This window comes from Manis javanica, chromosome 15, assembly GCF_040802235.1.
Source record: "Manis javanica isolate MJ-LG chromosome 15, MJ_LKY, whole genome shotgun sequence".
Classification (NCBI taxonomy): domain Eukaryota; kingdom Metazoa; phylum Chordata; class Mammalia; order Pholidota; family Manidae; genus Manis; species Manis javanica.
In genome coordinates this window covers 40095185-40110707 of record NC_133170.1, presented here as the reverse complement: position 1 = coordinate 40110707, position 15523 = coordinate 40095185, and the positions used below count along the sequence as shown (strand labels likewise).

General features: G+C 47.8%; 1 protein-coding gene across 5 annotated transcripts in view; it reads left to right on the top strand.

Annotated features, from left to right (window-relative positions):
• The window catches only part of RFTN1 (raftlin, lipid raft linker 1), a 215004-nt gene that overhangs the window by 147233 nt on the left and 52248 nt on the right, over positions 1-15523 (top strand). For all 5 annotated transcript variants that reach the window (XM_036996293.2, XM_036996292.2, XM_036996291.2 and 2 more), the window contains one exon: positions 2397-2512. In XM_036996293.2, coding sequence (XP_036852188.2) covers positions 2397-2512 — 116 coding nt within the window. The remainder of the gene's footprint in view (positions 1-2396; positions 2513-15523) is intronic.

The following is a 15523-nucleotide window of genomic DNA, read 5'->3' as shown; positions in this document are numbered from 1 at the left end:
TTTCCAGAGCCATGTACAGGAGAGAAAGACAACATTCTTTTTCATCTGTGTTGTCTGCTTACTTGTGTTATGTCCATGTTAACTCTTATATTAACCTTGTAGGAAAGGATAAAAAGGACATTCAAATTAAACTTAATTGCACCACTCCTTACTGCTGGTAGCATTTTATGTATTTACTGAAAGTTTGTACAGCCTGTTTTCACATAAAAATTCACATGCAGCTCTTATGTCTTGTTTTTTCTTCCATAACAATGTCTCTGAAGCATTCTTCTGAATCATTAAATTCCCATGATTTTTTAGGGACAGTACTTAATTGTATGGAAATCTCCTAATTTATTTAACTGTTTTTTCTGTGGTTGAATATTTGGATTGTTGAACATATACATTGTTGACACTTTGAAGCAATTTTATAAGTAATGCCTGAAGATTAATATTCGATGGTATTAGTGGTTGTTATCTTAGAGTAAACTAAAAGAGGTAGGATTTCTGGGTCAAGGAGGGTACGCTTTTCTGTTTCAAGCTTTTAAGACATTGTTAAACTGCTCTCTAGAATGATTATGCAGTTAAAATTCCCTTAAGCACTGTAAGCTTTATATATATATACGAAGAATGTTAAACTTTGCCATTTATTTATTTACTTTTGTAGCAGATTATTTTCTCATTTTGATGGCCTTTGATTTTTGTTTCTGAGATCTGTTGGAAGGCAAGAGGAAAGATTGTTATGCATTTACATCTGTCAGTCTTTTTCTTTGTGGCTTCTGGAAAATTCTGGCCATTCCTGAACTCTCATGTGATATGGAGGACTTTCTGAGCTTGTCTCTCTTTCCTTCCTAATAAGAAAGATCACGTTATGTTTAGTACACATGGTGTGGGGGATCACGAGGAGAACAGTGTAGCACGGAGAAGGCACATAGTGGATCTGTGGCATCTTACTTCACTGATGGACAGTGACTGCATTGGGGTATGGGTGGGGACTTGATAATATGGGTAAATGTAGTAACTACATTGTTTTTTCATGTGAAACCTTCATAAGAATGTATATCAATCATACCTTAATAAAAAAATCACATTATTATGTGAATTGGCCTTTTAAAATAAAAACAGCAAATCACTAAACATACTCATATGGATCGGTATTGCTGCAATAAAATACCACTGACTGAATGGCTTAAACAATAACCATTTATTTTCTCATAGCCCAGGAGGCTAGATGCCCACCATCAAGGTGCTAAGCAAATTCTGTGTCTTCCTGCCCTGCTGGCAGCCACCTTCTTGCTGTGTCCTCTGGTGGCCTTTCCTCTATGCACAGTGGGGGCTGGGATGTTCTGATGAGGACACCTGTTGGATTAGGGCCCCACCCTGACGACATCATTTAACCTTAATCACCTCAGGAAAGGGCATATCCCCAACAACAGTCACTTTGGAGGTTAGAGCTTAAGCACACAAATGCGGGAACACATGACACAGTCAGTCCACGACAGTGATTGATTTGTAGAATGGAATCTATGGACCAGGAGGGATTCTCTGTCCACAATCCCATTTCACAGATGAGAGACGGAGCCCTTACCACTTTTCATAGTGCACCAGGGACCCAAACCACCTGCTTCAAAGTCCACAGTCTTTCCCACAATCTCGTATCTAAAGGAAGCTAGGGCATTTAGGAGCTGGTAACAAAAGAGGAGGCAGAAAGCGCCTCCCTTACTGACTTCTGCTGGGGCAGGTAGCTTTTATAGTTTTCTTTATGACAGTTCTGGATCGTGCTGTATGTTTAATGTACATTTATTGAGGTGTACAGAACTCAGAACCTGTACACTGACAAGAACGATGCCCAAGGAAACATTTTCAGTGGCACATCATTTAGGAAAATTCCCCCATCCCTTAAATCCTACCTCTTGACAAGAGCCACTGGAAGTGTTGTCTGTACGGCAACCCACGTCATGAGCACGTCCAAGGATCACTGCGTCTAGAATGCGTCTGACAAGCCCAGATCTGCTGTGTTAAAAATCTCTCCTACCTAAATATAGTTTTCTTCTAAAAACTGTCTCTCTTCTAAAAAATGACTGTGTTTTCCTCTGTATAAGCCCTCCCCAGTGCATCCTGATGCTGGAGCGTGAAAAGGAAGGTAAATGCGTGAAATCAAATGGTGATTGCTAACAATGAAATTTGGACTCATAAAATCAAGGATATTATTCAAAACTGCGAGGTAAATTAGTCTCATTCATTCTGATGGGGCTAGACTCTATGGCTGTGTGTGCCTTCTTTAATTAACATGCTGAAAAGATGTTCTGATTGGGATTATTAATGAATGCAGTGAAAATTTTTGCTGCTTGTAAGGCTTCTGCCACAGACGGTTTACAGAACCCCCCGCCCCACCCCTCCTTTTTCTTGTTCCACAGATTCCTTGCATGGCTTGACAGATGGAGTATTCATCTTTGAAGCTGTTTCCGCAGAAGATAGCAAAACCATGCAGAGCTATGATGCTATTGTTGTCGAACAATGGACGGTCCTGGAAGTAAGTGGGGGACTGGCTGTGGCACTGCTTTTGTGTGGGTCGTGGCTGTCCACTTGCTGGAGCCGCCACGGCTGCCACTCCACTGTGGCCTTCCTCTGAAGGGCGGCCTGACCTGGGTAAACCCCACGAGCGCCCCTTTCATCCCTCCCTGCCCCTCTGTTTCCACACGCAGCTGGGGGATGGGCCCCGCTTGTCCCTTTCTGCAGGAAACACACTGTGTGCTGGCTGCCCCATGGGGTGGGAGGAGGTTCTCCTGTCACTAGCCTGCATTTGCCTGGGCACTCTGAGACATGAAGGAGGCCAGCACATAGCTCGCGCCCTCCTGAATAAGAAGAGCAGCAGCATCCTTGGGGTCAGACCTCGTGGCTCCTCTGCCAGGTGTCCTGGGAAGCAATTCTTGCACACACGCTCACTGCATCTTGATGGTAACTCTGTGAGATGAGTAGCGTGACTGACCCTATTTTACAGATGAGGGAACTGAGATACAGAGAAGTTAGGACCCTGGTGCAAGGTTGTACAGTAGGTGCTGAACGATGTCTTTGAGAAATGCTGACCCACATGGCCACCAAATTGTTGTGGGCGGAGGTGCCTCAGGTCATGTTCCTCTGGGCCTCCAGAAGAGCTAATGTGTTTCTGAGACTCGCTAGATGTAGTTTGAAGGCACTTCTGCAACTGCAGAAGTCTGGGCTCTTTAGACGAGTCTCCTGTCCATGCAGCCTCTGGGATGTAAGGGGAGAAGCTGTTGGAACGCAGAGTGGGCCCTGGAGGAACACAGGGCTGGCATCGCTCTGAGGGGCTCTGCCAAACCAGGCTATCTGTGCCAAAGCAAGACGAGTGTGGATGCAGCTCTCTGTGAGGCACACGGGGTGCTGGACCCACTGGTGCCAGTGCTTGCCCCACCCTGTGGCCTTGGGAACTGCACCCAGGTGCCAGGGGTGGTGGGTGCCCTAGGGTGCTATTCCTCAGCTGCTAAGCCTGCAGCAGCTCCAAGTGGTGTGAAGGGGGCATCTGAACAATTACGGGAAAGAACTGCCTGCAAATGGCAGCAACGAGTCCAAAGAAAAAATGTAGGCAGAAACAGGAATTCCCAAGCATGGCGTCCAGGGCCGGTTGGGTTAGGGCCAGGAGCCCTGAGGGTACGTGTGCTGGGAAACCAGATGACGACCTGGCTTGTGACCAGGCTCCACCAGGGGGTCCTGCCTGCCTGACCATGGTCTCAGTGCGCTTCCATGGCCCCAGCTGGAAATGGGGTGCAAAGGAAGGGAGGCTCAGTCTCTGAAACACAGAGTCCCAGGCGAGCAGGTCATGTCCCTGTCGGGACTTCCTCCACTGGGAGATGGGCATGGTTGCTCACCCAGCCCCCACAGGTGGCATGAGAAGTGACAGGGTAGCAGCCGAGGATCTTAGGGACCCTTTAACCAGCTGGCATCCATCACCACCCTGCGCTCCTGTAGCACTCGCTGTAGCAGCCAGCCTCATATGGCTGCACTGCAAACAGGAGCTCATGCGGGAGCGATCGGTAGGCGGGGCACATGTGTAAAATCTCTTGATGTCTGTGCATTAAAATAACTGCTAAGGGAGGGCACTGTGGTTTCCTCAGGGAAGATGCTTTGATGGCAGGATTCAGAATTGCCCAAGAGAGCAGTTCTCAAAGTGGGGTCACAGGACTGGCCACATCAGCATCATGTGGGCAGTGTAAATGCAGATTCCCGGGCCATACCCCAGGCTACTGAGTCAGAAAATCTGGGTATGGTGTCCAGTGCCCTGTTTTCATGAGCTCTCCAGGGAACTCTGACACACAAGTGAACTGTGTGTCCAAAGGAGCTACTGACGCCCCTCTCAGCAGATGCTATGTCATGTACTGTGGATGGAAGGGGAAATGGAGATGCCCCAAGATGTGTCTCCAGCCTTTGCACCCACTATGCCCCCCGTAGGGAGCTGGGGTGGATGCATACAATACGCAGTGTTTGTGAGAGGAGGCAGGGCTGCAAACGGAAACCAGGGCACTATGGTCTTGTTCATTCAAAGAGGTCAATTTTATGGGTTAAGAAGTTAGATGGGGAAAGGTTAATGTTTACTCAGAAACTTTTTCTGGATATGCTGGTTGGTTTCCATTTATGTTTACTTGTCAGTTTTACTTCTTTTTCAGATGTTTGAACCTTTTCTTCTTGACCTCTTTTTGCACATTAATCTCTTTGGTGGTACTAGTTTGAAGTTGTGTCATCATTCCGGCCTCCAACCCTGCCAACACACACACACGCACACGTACACGCATGCACACGCACTTCAGGAGTGTTTTGACTTTTCTCCAGGAATCCTTGGAAATGAAATAGGGTTTTAAAGACCTGTGGTGGGCCTGTGGCATGCACTGGCTTGCAAAGTCAATTCTGTGCTTCTCTTCCTAACTCCACACTCAGTGACAGTCAGTCGCATTAGTAGCTTGAAATTGGCCCTGGTGGGAGCATTACCCATGGGAACTGGCAAAAGCTAGAAATCAGAGTTTTGTTTTTCCCCTGGAGAGCCAGTTTTAATATTTACCAGAACACCACTGGATGGGCCTTTACTTCTTCAACATTATGATACACGGGTGTGACTGGCATCCAGATAGGCAGAAACAGATTTTCATTTCCATGATATGGGGATGACAGGTGGATGAATGGCTTTGATGTTGTTGGTTACCAGTTCTCCCTAAACATGTCTGCAGGCTTGCTCTTCCCTCTGGGGTCTTTAGAGCATCCCTAGTTTCCTGTAGATTTCTGTCCCCTTTGGGTTGTCAGCCCCCCTTCTAGGTTGCTGTCTCTCAAGGGTGAGAGAAGGGGAGAGTTCTCCTGGGTGGCCTGTAGCCCTGGGTGTGTGGGCCTCTCCTCCTCTTTGCAGCCCTAGCAGTGGCCTTGGGGTCAGCCTTTCAGATGCCTTCCAGCTCAAAGACTCTCCCTCTGTGCTCCCACAGTCCCCTGTGCATAAGCCTCTCAGCCTCCTGTATAGTCGTTGGTATTTATCTCCACTTTCCGCTCTTCCCTGGGAGTTTCGTGGTCTGGGGACGTCCATCTGTGGTCTCCAAAGCACCCAGTACATTCTTCCTGACTTGGTTTGAAGGCCTTTTGGTTCAGCCCAAGGATACACCAACACTTCCCAAAGCTGTGCTTGTACCAGAGTCACCAAGAGAGCTTTTAAACACAGGTATGCAGGCGCTCCCCTGCAGTTTCCTATTCACCCACCTTGAGAATCCACCTGAGGGGACCCAGTGTATTCAGGTGCAGCACAGCATGGCCTGCCTAGCCAGTCCTGGGAGGGGTGCCTTTGGCTCAGCACTTTTAAGAAGCTCTGTCAGACCCCTGCTTCCACCCCAGAGACGCCCCGCTTCTGCACGCCCCCTGCAGTACTTGTGGGTGTTGGTTCACCCACCCTCGAGCCTCATCACGTCCTGTCTTCCCCACTCTTTTGGCCTCTGGGAAGGCTCTTTCCTGTTCAAGCCCTGGCAGGTCCCTCTTAGTTTGTGGTTGACCCTGCTTTTCTGGCAACCACTGCCTTCCCAGGCCAGCCGTGATCTCTTGCCCTCTGGCCACAAAGCATCTTTCTCCAGCGCTTTCTCTCTCCTCACTGCTGGGGCTGACCTTCCACTTTCCCACCTCTTATTCCTGCGTTTATGAATATCCTCGGCTCTGTGTGCCATGTTTCAGTCCAGTTCCTGGCTTCCCTCTCTACACACAGGGGTGCCCATGCATTCTTACATGGACACACACTTTTTCACAAGAAAACCAGCCCAGCCCAGCTCTTCGCGGCTCTGCAGCAGCGAGTATGGTGGGGAGAGAATGTGGATCCTAGAGCCGGGCCGGGGTGTGCATCCTGACTCTATCCCCAGCTGAGTAACTGAGCATATAAAAAGTAAAACCCTCGCCTTTGTTACTGTTTTCTAGTTGTATGAATTGGGACATTGTTAACAACCTGTCAATGTTGATGAACATTAAGAGACAATACATTAAAAGTCGTGATTGTAGTAGTTTGCACATAGTAAGTAAATATCACCTTCCTTTATTGATCGCCTGGTATCATCAGTTAGAAAGGTTCTCTCCTTGTCACTTTGATGTTGTGCTGAAAGCCTAGAGGACGTTGGGTTGGGGAAGTGTGGAGTCAAATGCAAATAACTGCATTTTTCTCACTTGGAAACCTATGGCGTTAAATTAAAGGCAGCTGTGAATAGCATATAAGTCCACCCATAGGGCATTTATAATGGCATTTTGTTTACTTTCTTTGGGTTAGCAGTTTGGAGTGTGAACAGAAAGGGTGATTCTTTGAAAGTAAAATGCATAGATGAATAGGTAACACATAAGAGTCACAGAGCCGGAGACAGGGACCCTCTTCTCTTTGAGTCTGCATGTCCTGCAGCCTGACAGCCACCAGGTGCCCTTGAGCCACAGAGACTCCCCATCTTCCTACGCCTCCCTGGAATGCCTCTGGTTCACCAGGGCCTCCAGTCTCCTTTGCTGCCAGAACAGACCCTACGACAGTAATAAAAGCACATTTCACTGATGCACTGGGTAGCGCAGTGGCTGGAGGGTTAATGGAAAAAGTCAATTAAGAAAGACCAAAGAAAACCATGTCTATATCTTACACATTTTATTTTGATGTAAAATATGTAACTACATGTCCATTTGCTAATATTTTTGCGTTTGGGGGTTGCTTACTGGAACTGCAAGTCCTTTGTCAAGTCTCTTCAAAGTGTTTATTTGGTTTTCCTAGAGGTAACTCTTTTGAACTTCCTATCAGCTTAAATAATTTGAATTATAACAAATAATTCTGGCAGTGGATCTTACTGACATAACGAGGCCTGGGCCACACAAGGCTCCCCCTGCCATGCTCAGTCGCTGGGATCAGAAGGGCACAGGCGTCCTGGAGAGCAACCTGCTACCCGCCAGGACTTGGTCTCCCTAAAGCTTGACGTGGGCTTCTGCTAGTAGAGCAGGAGACTGAATGGGCTTTGGGGGGGACCCATATAGATTTCATCACGTGGGCTACTTTGTAGCCTCTAGCTGAGTATTCAGTCTGCTGTTGAGCTGACTCCCACTTCATCCCATCCTATTTGTTTCTGCTCATTTTCCCAGCCTGTTAAGATATTGTTGATCATAATGATATCATCGTACACATTGGAGGAGATCATTCCAGCTTTGGCTTCTCTGAAGGTGTAGGGTGGCTCCTGTTCCATCCAATGTCGGGCAGACTGGATGGAGGACACGGTCCTTTGGCGTGCTGTGGGCACCTCTCCAGTCCCTGGTGCTGCCCCAAGTCTGTCTGTGGAGGCTTCAGACAGCCCTGCTGTCACCCTCTTCTCTTTGACCTGCTGTCACCGTTCCCCCCATAAAGGGACCATGAGAGCTTTGGTCAGATGCATCTCTGTGACCGACACATACTCCGGAGCACACCTCCTCCTTGCCCTTAGCCCTATCCACCAGTACCATAGGGCCCCCCACAGCTCCTCCTGCAGGCTTCTAGGGATGTCTTTGTCTCCAAGGGCTCCCTACTATCTCTTTAACAGTCTACGCTAGGATTTGCCAGGACCTAATATCAATTTATATGGTATCTAGAATTTACCACCTTCTGCTCGGACAAGGGAGCCAATATTTGTTCTTTTTAAACCATCTGGCTTTTTTTTCATTGCCACCATTTTCTCCAAGATAATTATTTTGGTTCTGAGATCGTAGCCTTGAGCCAAAGACAGGAGTCCTCTGCCTTTTTACTGTGACACAGAAAATCTTCCTGCCAGGGGCCAGTGTCACAGAAGGGCCAGAACTGAAGACACAGCCCCTCTTAGGCTGTGACCCCCCCACGCCCAACCTGGAGCAGCTCGCCACACAGGTGGGGCCGGCTGGGTGGTCAGGGCAGCCTTAGCTTGGGCCTAGCGGCCTTGCAGTACTTCAGCTTTGCTCAGAGTCCTTGTGATCCGCCTCAGCTTTGATGGACACACCAGTGTGTGGAATGGCATGGCTGACCACCTTTTCCTTAAGAGGGAGTCATCTAGGCTTGATGGATTTTGAATTCATCATTTTAAAATTAGAGGTTTGCTTTGGAGGGTGGGTTGCCCAAGCTATTTTAAAAATTTGAAATGACTCAGCAAAGCCGTACCTCATGTCCACCTCTTCTAGGAGGCATGTGCAGTTGCTCACAGGAAGACACGTACAAGGACATTTCAGCATGATTAGTGACAGAAAAAGGCCACAAAGTGCTGCCCATCGGTACTGTCAGTGGTGGAGGATGGTACACCCTTAGTTGAATGCGATCATTCTGTAAGAAACTCCAAGAAATGTTGTTAAGTGAAAAAATGGTTACAGAATGATACTGTGATGGTTAGTTGTATGTGGCCATCTGGCCAGGCTGTGCTACCCAGTCATTTGGGCAAACACCAGTCTGGAGGCTGCAGTGAAGTTATTTTCTAGTTGTGATTAACATTCAAATCAGTAGACTTGATTGAAGCTGACTACTAATCCTCCCTAACGCGGGTGGGCCTCACCCAATCAGTTGAGGGCCTTCAAAGCCGCCTTGCCCTGTAGATTTTGGGCTTGCCAGTGCCCACAGGGGCATGAGCCAATTCCTCAAAGTTAGTCAATTGCTCTCCTTCTCTCTCTCTCATGTGTGTGTATCTGTGTGTATAAATGGATATATATAGATAGATAGGTGGGATGTATATGTAAGTGTAGGTATATAAGTTTCTCCCACTATCCAAAAGAGAACATTTCCATGAAAACTTCTGTAAGCCCAAATGACATGAAGCAAAGAAGCAATAACCATTAATTTATCTGGAAAATTTTTTGGCATTCTCAGACCCAAAAAATAACCTCTTCTTAGGCCTTTCTGATACCTTAGGACACATCTTGCTAACAGATGCACAGAATAAGTAGTGATAAAGCACAGATGCTCAAAAGCCCAGTTCAGAGCACTGACAGCTCAGTACTGAGCAGAGCCGAGCCTGTTCCTGGAGCAGGAACTGGGCAGGGCTGCTCTCACTGCTCAGGGTGGCACTGCCCCTATGATGGCTCGGCACAGAACACACCCTGAATGCAATTTTCACTTTTTACCTTTTTTTATAAAAGTGAAAATCCTCTTCAGGTATCTTTCCATTAGCAAGAATGCATGCAGATATAGGTCTTTCATAAAAGCAAAGTAGCATAATGCAGACCTTGAAAAGTGGGGCACACCTGTACCTGTATGTCTGTCTCTCCATCGTTATCACCATCTCTCTCTCTCTCTTGTCCATTCTGTTGGTTCTGTTTCTCAGGAGAACCCTGACTAATACAGATACAAACAGTGTGATGCCATTAAAGGGGAAAAAACTTCATAAAACAATATGATGTGTTTTCTGTGTGCTTACGTAAATGCAGGAAGAAGGCCCGGAAGGCACCTGCCAACCTGATAACCATGGTCACGGGTGACTTGCAGTGGAGGTGTGGAGCTTTATTTGTAATGTGTTCATTTTTTATAGAGAGAAATAATCATTTCAGTTGGGTAATTAAAAATTAATTTTTAAAAAGTAAAAGTAACCAGTTCTGTCTCTCATACCCTTTGTTCTCTCAGGCTTTAGACATACTTCCTGCCTCCTTTAGGAAAAAAAGCAAAGAAGAAGTTGGATAATTCCACTTCCTATTGTCTTACACGTCTTTTTTTGTACAACTTGCTTTGACTGTAATTTGAAGGGTGGGTGTATGTGAACGTGCGTCGGTAACCACGTACACCCTGTCTCATTCAGACTTCTTCCTCCTTCTGTATGTTCGCCTCATTTTTGTCACCATCCTTGGAGAGTTGGTACGTCCCTTCTATCCTTGTATCCCCACACCCTTCAATCTCTGCAGATTCTGATTTCCTTAGTTGCCTCCACTTTTATTCTAGAGTGACACTTCCAGTTGGAACCAGCTTCCCTTCAAGTATCTCTTGCCATGGGGCCATATTGAGCACATCTGTTAATTTTTCTTCACAATTACAACATTTAGTGGAGAAGGTCAGTGCTGTTCTAGATCCCCTGGCTGCCTTTAACCAAAGTGCTCCCACCAGCAGCTGGCACCTGCCCTTCATTGCCGCCCCTGGGCTACTGGAGCCACTAGTTCATGGGAGCCAGAAGCGCTCAACCAGATGCCCCAGGGTCACCCTGGTCCAGGGCCGAGGAGCATGGGTGTATGAAAGCCCAGCTCCCGCACTCCAGGCCAGGCCTCCTCTGAGCACAGCTCACCCTCCAGAGCCTCTTGCAGGACGAGGTGAGGCTCCAGCTTGGAGGTGCTGCCAACCCCTGGGTCTTGCTTGGCTGCACCTCCCTCTCCTCTGGGAGCTCGGCCCTAAGGAGGTACTTGCACATCAGTTCTCTAAGGGTCTGTATCTGGGGAACTTGGCCTAAGATGGAACGTGTATTATAAAACAAATTCCATGTGATAATGTGAATTATGTTGCACATCGAGATAAATTATTGTGGATGTTATAATAATTTTAAACGAAATTCTTATGGTCCAAAAGTGCATATATTAAAAACTAATCTTCCTGCCCACTCTGGCCCTCCCTTTTCCAGAGGCAGCTCCTCCTAGAGATGCTCAGAGGTTCAGGTGCACACACAAGAGTGTGGCGCTGGCCGGCGCCCTCCCAAGGTTTAGGTTCCAAGCCCTCATTTCGAAAAAGTATTTTTGGAGACGTGACTGAAGTTAGTGACCCTGAGGTGAGAGATTATCCTGGACTAGTTGGGTGGGCCTACAAACAATCACACAGGCCCTTGTGGGAGGGAGGCAGAGGGAGAGCTCACACACACACACCCAGAAGTCGGGAAGGCATGAAGCCAGAGCAGAGAGATTACAGGCTGCTGGCCTTGACGCTCAGAGCAGCGAGGCCACCAGAGGACGCAAGGGGCAGATTCTCACCAGAGGAGCACAGCCCTGCCCACACCTTGATTTTGGCCCAGGGGGCTGCCTTTGGCCTCTGAGCCCCAAACTATGAGGGATACATTCCCATTGTCGTAAGTGCTGTGTTAGGGCAGCCCTAGGAAACGGGCGCGGTTGGCAGCTATCTGACAGCGTGGCTGTGCAGGACAAGGAGCAGCAGGGGCACTGTGGGTGAGGCCGCAGCCTGGGCTGGCAGTGCATCATGGACCCATGGTGGGGATCCCATCGGAGAGCCAGGCGGCCAGATGGTTGGCCCCGGTGTGTTTGGAAAGTTGGACCAGAATGGGGAGGGGCAGACCAAAGCCTGGGCGAAGGGGCCCAGGGTGAGAGAATCAGGGTGGCGGCTGCAGGCACGAGTCAGGAGGCTTTCCGCTCGGAGCAGCAGAGAATTCAGAGAGAAGTGGTTTCACCGGGAGGGTTTGTCATCTCCTCTCCCCAGGCAGGAAGTCTGGAGAAGATGCAGAGGGTACAGAGGCAGGCTCTTCAACGGCGTCAAGATGTCGCCAGGGCCAGGGGCTGTCAGCAGTCCGCATGCCCTCCCACGGCTCGACTGCCATCCTAGGCCCAGCAAGGCTGCAGCAGCTCCACGCATCCCACGGGAACGGGACAGCCGCTGGGAAGAAAAGGAGCATTTCCTGCCTCATGCTCGTCTTTTATTAGCAAGTAAAACCTGTCCCAAAAACTCTCAAGCAGAGATTCCCTGGGGCCCTGTTGGCCAGGGGAGTGTCACAGACCCACGTCACTGTCCAGGACCATAACTAGTTGGGGCCGGAGGAGGTGCCAACCAGGAAGTGGCCCCTGGGCTCCCAGGTGGCTGTCCGTGTTCACCTCTGAGTGGGACCAGAGAGGTGGGGATGTTCCTGCAAGCATTTTAAAGGAGGCCAGACTTGGTGACAGCTCAGCCTGTGGGTGACATAAGGGAGAATTTGACATTTGAACTTTACCTGCACTTATTTTTCTTCCACGAACTCAATTGTGCTGTTCTCTCAGACACCTGTATTTCACTTCCTGTACAAAATTTAGTTATGTAAGACCTTTTAAAAATGTATTCAAATAAATACTGAGTTTCTACTGTGTGTCAGCCACTGTGAAGCTGTGGCGAATGCAGGATCCCCAGCAGGGAGGACTGGCTCCTTTCACTGGAGGGAAGGAAAGGAGTGCAGTGCAGTCATTAAAAATGAATGCCCACTTCCTGGCTTTTCCACACCCATAAATACTTTCTCTATGTTGTCAAGCTTCCTGAGGGGTAGTGAAAGGCCCTCAATCACCAGGGACCTCTTAAAGCTGATGGCAGGGGAGAGGCAAGCATGCCTTCTGGTGAAGACCATGGGGCACCGTGAATTTAGAGCCTGGCTTGCAGGAGAAAGGAGTGTGAAGAAATCATCACATTTCCAGAATCTTGTGGCAAATGCATTTTTTAAGAAAAAATAGCTTTAAAACCTTCAGTGCACACCTCAGAATAATAAGGAGAGAACCCTCAATGTGATAAGAAGGGCTTGATTTTTAGGCTCTCCCAGTGCATCTGAGGGTAGTTAGAAGGGTAGGAGCCAATTCTGTAAGAGCTTTAAACATGTGCCTAAGCAATTTGTCTTACAGTTTCTGGAGATCAGAAGTCTGGGGTGGGCTCAACTGGGTCCTCTACTTGGGGCCGCACAAAGCTGAAACCAGGTGTTGTCAGGGCTGCGTTCCTTACTGGAGGCTCTGGGGGGAATATCTCCCAAGCTCATTCAGGTTGTCGGCCAAAGTCAGTTCCTTGCGGTTGTAGGACTAAGAGCTCTGTTTCCTTGCTTTGCCAGCTCTGGGCTGGGCTTTTCCCCTGCATTCCTTCTCACACTTTTCACCTGGCCCCTGTAAGAACTTCTAAATGCATGAACAGTCTGGGAGCCACAGGGCACAGGGCAAATGGCTCTCCAAGAACTTATTATATTGAATCAATGAGTGCAGAGGGCTGGAACACGTTCTTACAGTTGTGGTCATTCATATTCATCGCCACTCTTTGGAATTTGTTCTTTTTTGAAATTCACTTGGCCAAGAATTTTAGTAAAACTAAATAGAAAGGAAGGGCCTGTGGGTGGAACATAACTGGTTGAGAGGCTGCACTCCACAAGGACATGCTTTGATTAAAGGTCTCTGTGTGTGGGCCCTATGATACCATGCTGTTGCTTGCCCTGTTCCCATCTTTTTCAGGGGTTTGTGTAAAGGTCCAGAAGTGGTGGGTCTGTGGGAGATCCAAAACTATAGGAGGCCCTGGGGCATACTGGGCAGCCATCAGGCTCTAAATGGCATGATGCTCTTGGGCTGCACAGAAACATGGCAGCTGGGCGTGAGCGGGGAGGGCCAAGGAAACGTTCAAGAGCAGGGAGTAGGGAACATTCTGTGTCACCAGTGTCAACATGAGCTGCTGTTTCTGAATCTTTTACATGTCGGGTTTCTAAATTAGATTACAATTGGTGTTTGTGGAAAGCACCTTAAAAAAAAAGGAGAACAAAACAAGAAAGCTTACCTGATCTAGCTTTTTTTTTTGAGCAGATTTCCCTGACTCTTGTCATTATCTATTAGTTTATCAATGTTGAATCAATACCAGCCCAATAAAATGTAGTAGCAATACAACTAAGTTTCAAAAAAAAAAGTCAATTGCATTTAAGTTTTAAAAATCAATAATCTAGAATAGAGAATACCTGATTTGACATCAATTCTAATGAAAAAGAATGTAATACAGGTCAACAGCTATCTACTGCACCCTTCTGAATGCTCCATGCCCTGGGCTTTGGCAAGGTAGGGTTTCCCAGATCACAGCTTGTTATACTTTGTCCCCCATTTTGTTCTCTCCACCCTCTGCTGAGCCTTCTCCTCTTAATCTTCACCTTTGAGATACTTGCCTTTCCTGGCATCAGCTGTATTTGTCCTCCCTTCCTTTTGGCACCAGGCACAATACACCTTAGTTTAGAATTATTTAATTTTTTAATAGCTGTGCAAACTCCTTGAGTCAAGGTCTAGGCATTCCTTTTATTCGTGATCCCTGGATCCCAGTGAACTTGTTTCATGTTACAAGTTTCCTCCAAACATTGGCTGAATGAATATAGAACACCACCAAGTTACTAACATACTAATAAGAGATAACTGGGCACACACAAAAATGCACATAGCAGGCACTGAGCTCTCTCTGTTCCTCCATCTGCTGATGGTAGACTTAAAGTTTTTGTTCCCCCACAATCACCATGTTTGATGAGAAACACAGACTGTATGGTAGGGGCAGGGATACAGAAGAGAGGGACAGTGACAGAGGATACTCCTGGAAGTGGTCGAAAACAATTGAGTATATTTATCTTAGGGAAGGAAAAGCAAGGGCTCTCAGGGAGCTGGCTCCCTAACTCTGAAGACCTAAAGGAGGTGGGCTCTGTTTTCCTTAATTGCAAGGAAAACAACCAGGTCCTCTGGAGAGCCCATGGGGCCGGTCAGCAGTGGCTGTGGCCTGCAGATGCCAACAGCCAGGTGCCAGTGTGATTCAGACGGTCAGCGCCGTCTTCCGGGGGAGAGGCGTGTGTCCTCCTGCGGGACAAGAACCAGTAGGGCAGCAGCTCCCAAACCTTGTTGATCACACAGTCACCCAGGGATTTGTTTTAAAAAAATGCATTTCCAGACACCACCCCTGGCCGCTCAGTGTCAGTAGGTCTGGGAGTGGAAATGAGGGATGTACATGTAAAAACCTCAGCCAGCCTGAGGTCTGTGGGCCTGGAGGACCACCTGATGCCTTCCAGCTTTACTAAGCTAGGGTGCAGGGTTGACCCATTGCTTTTACTCTTGGAGGCAGAATTCCTGAACACCTCTTCAGTGGAGATGGAAAGGGGTGTCTCTTTTCTTTCATCACCTGGCAAATTAGTTTTAAGAAGGCATAGGGACTAGTCTAGGGAGGCCAGGAGGTCCAGTTTTTCTTTTTGTTTACAAAAGTGATGTGTGGACAGTTTGTCAAAACTTAAACATAGTTACCACATGACCCAGCAACGCCACTCCTCAGCTGTATCCAAGAGAAATGAAAACACATGGCCACATAAAAGCCTATTCACAAATCTTCATAGCAGCATTATTTATAATAGCCAAAAGG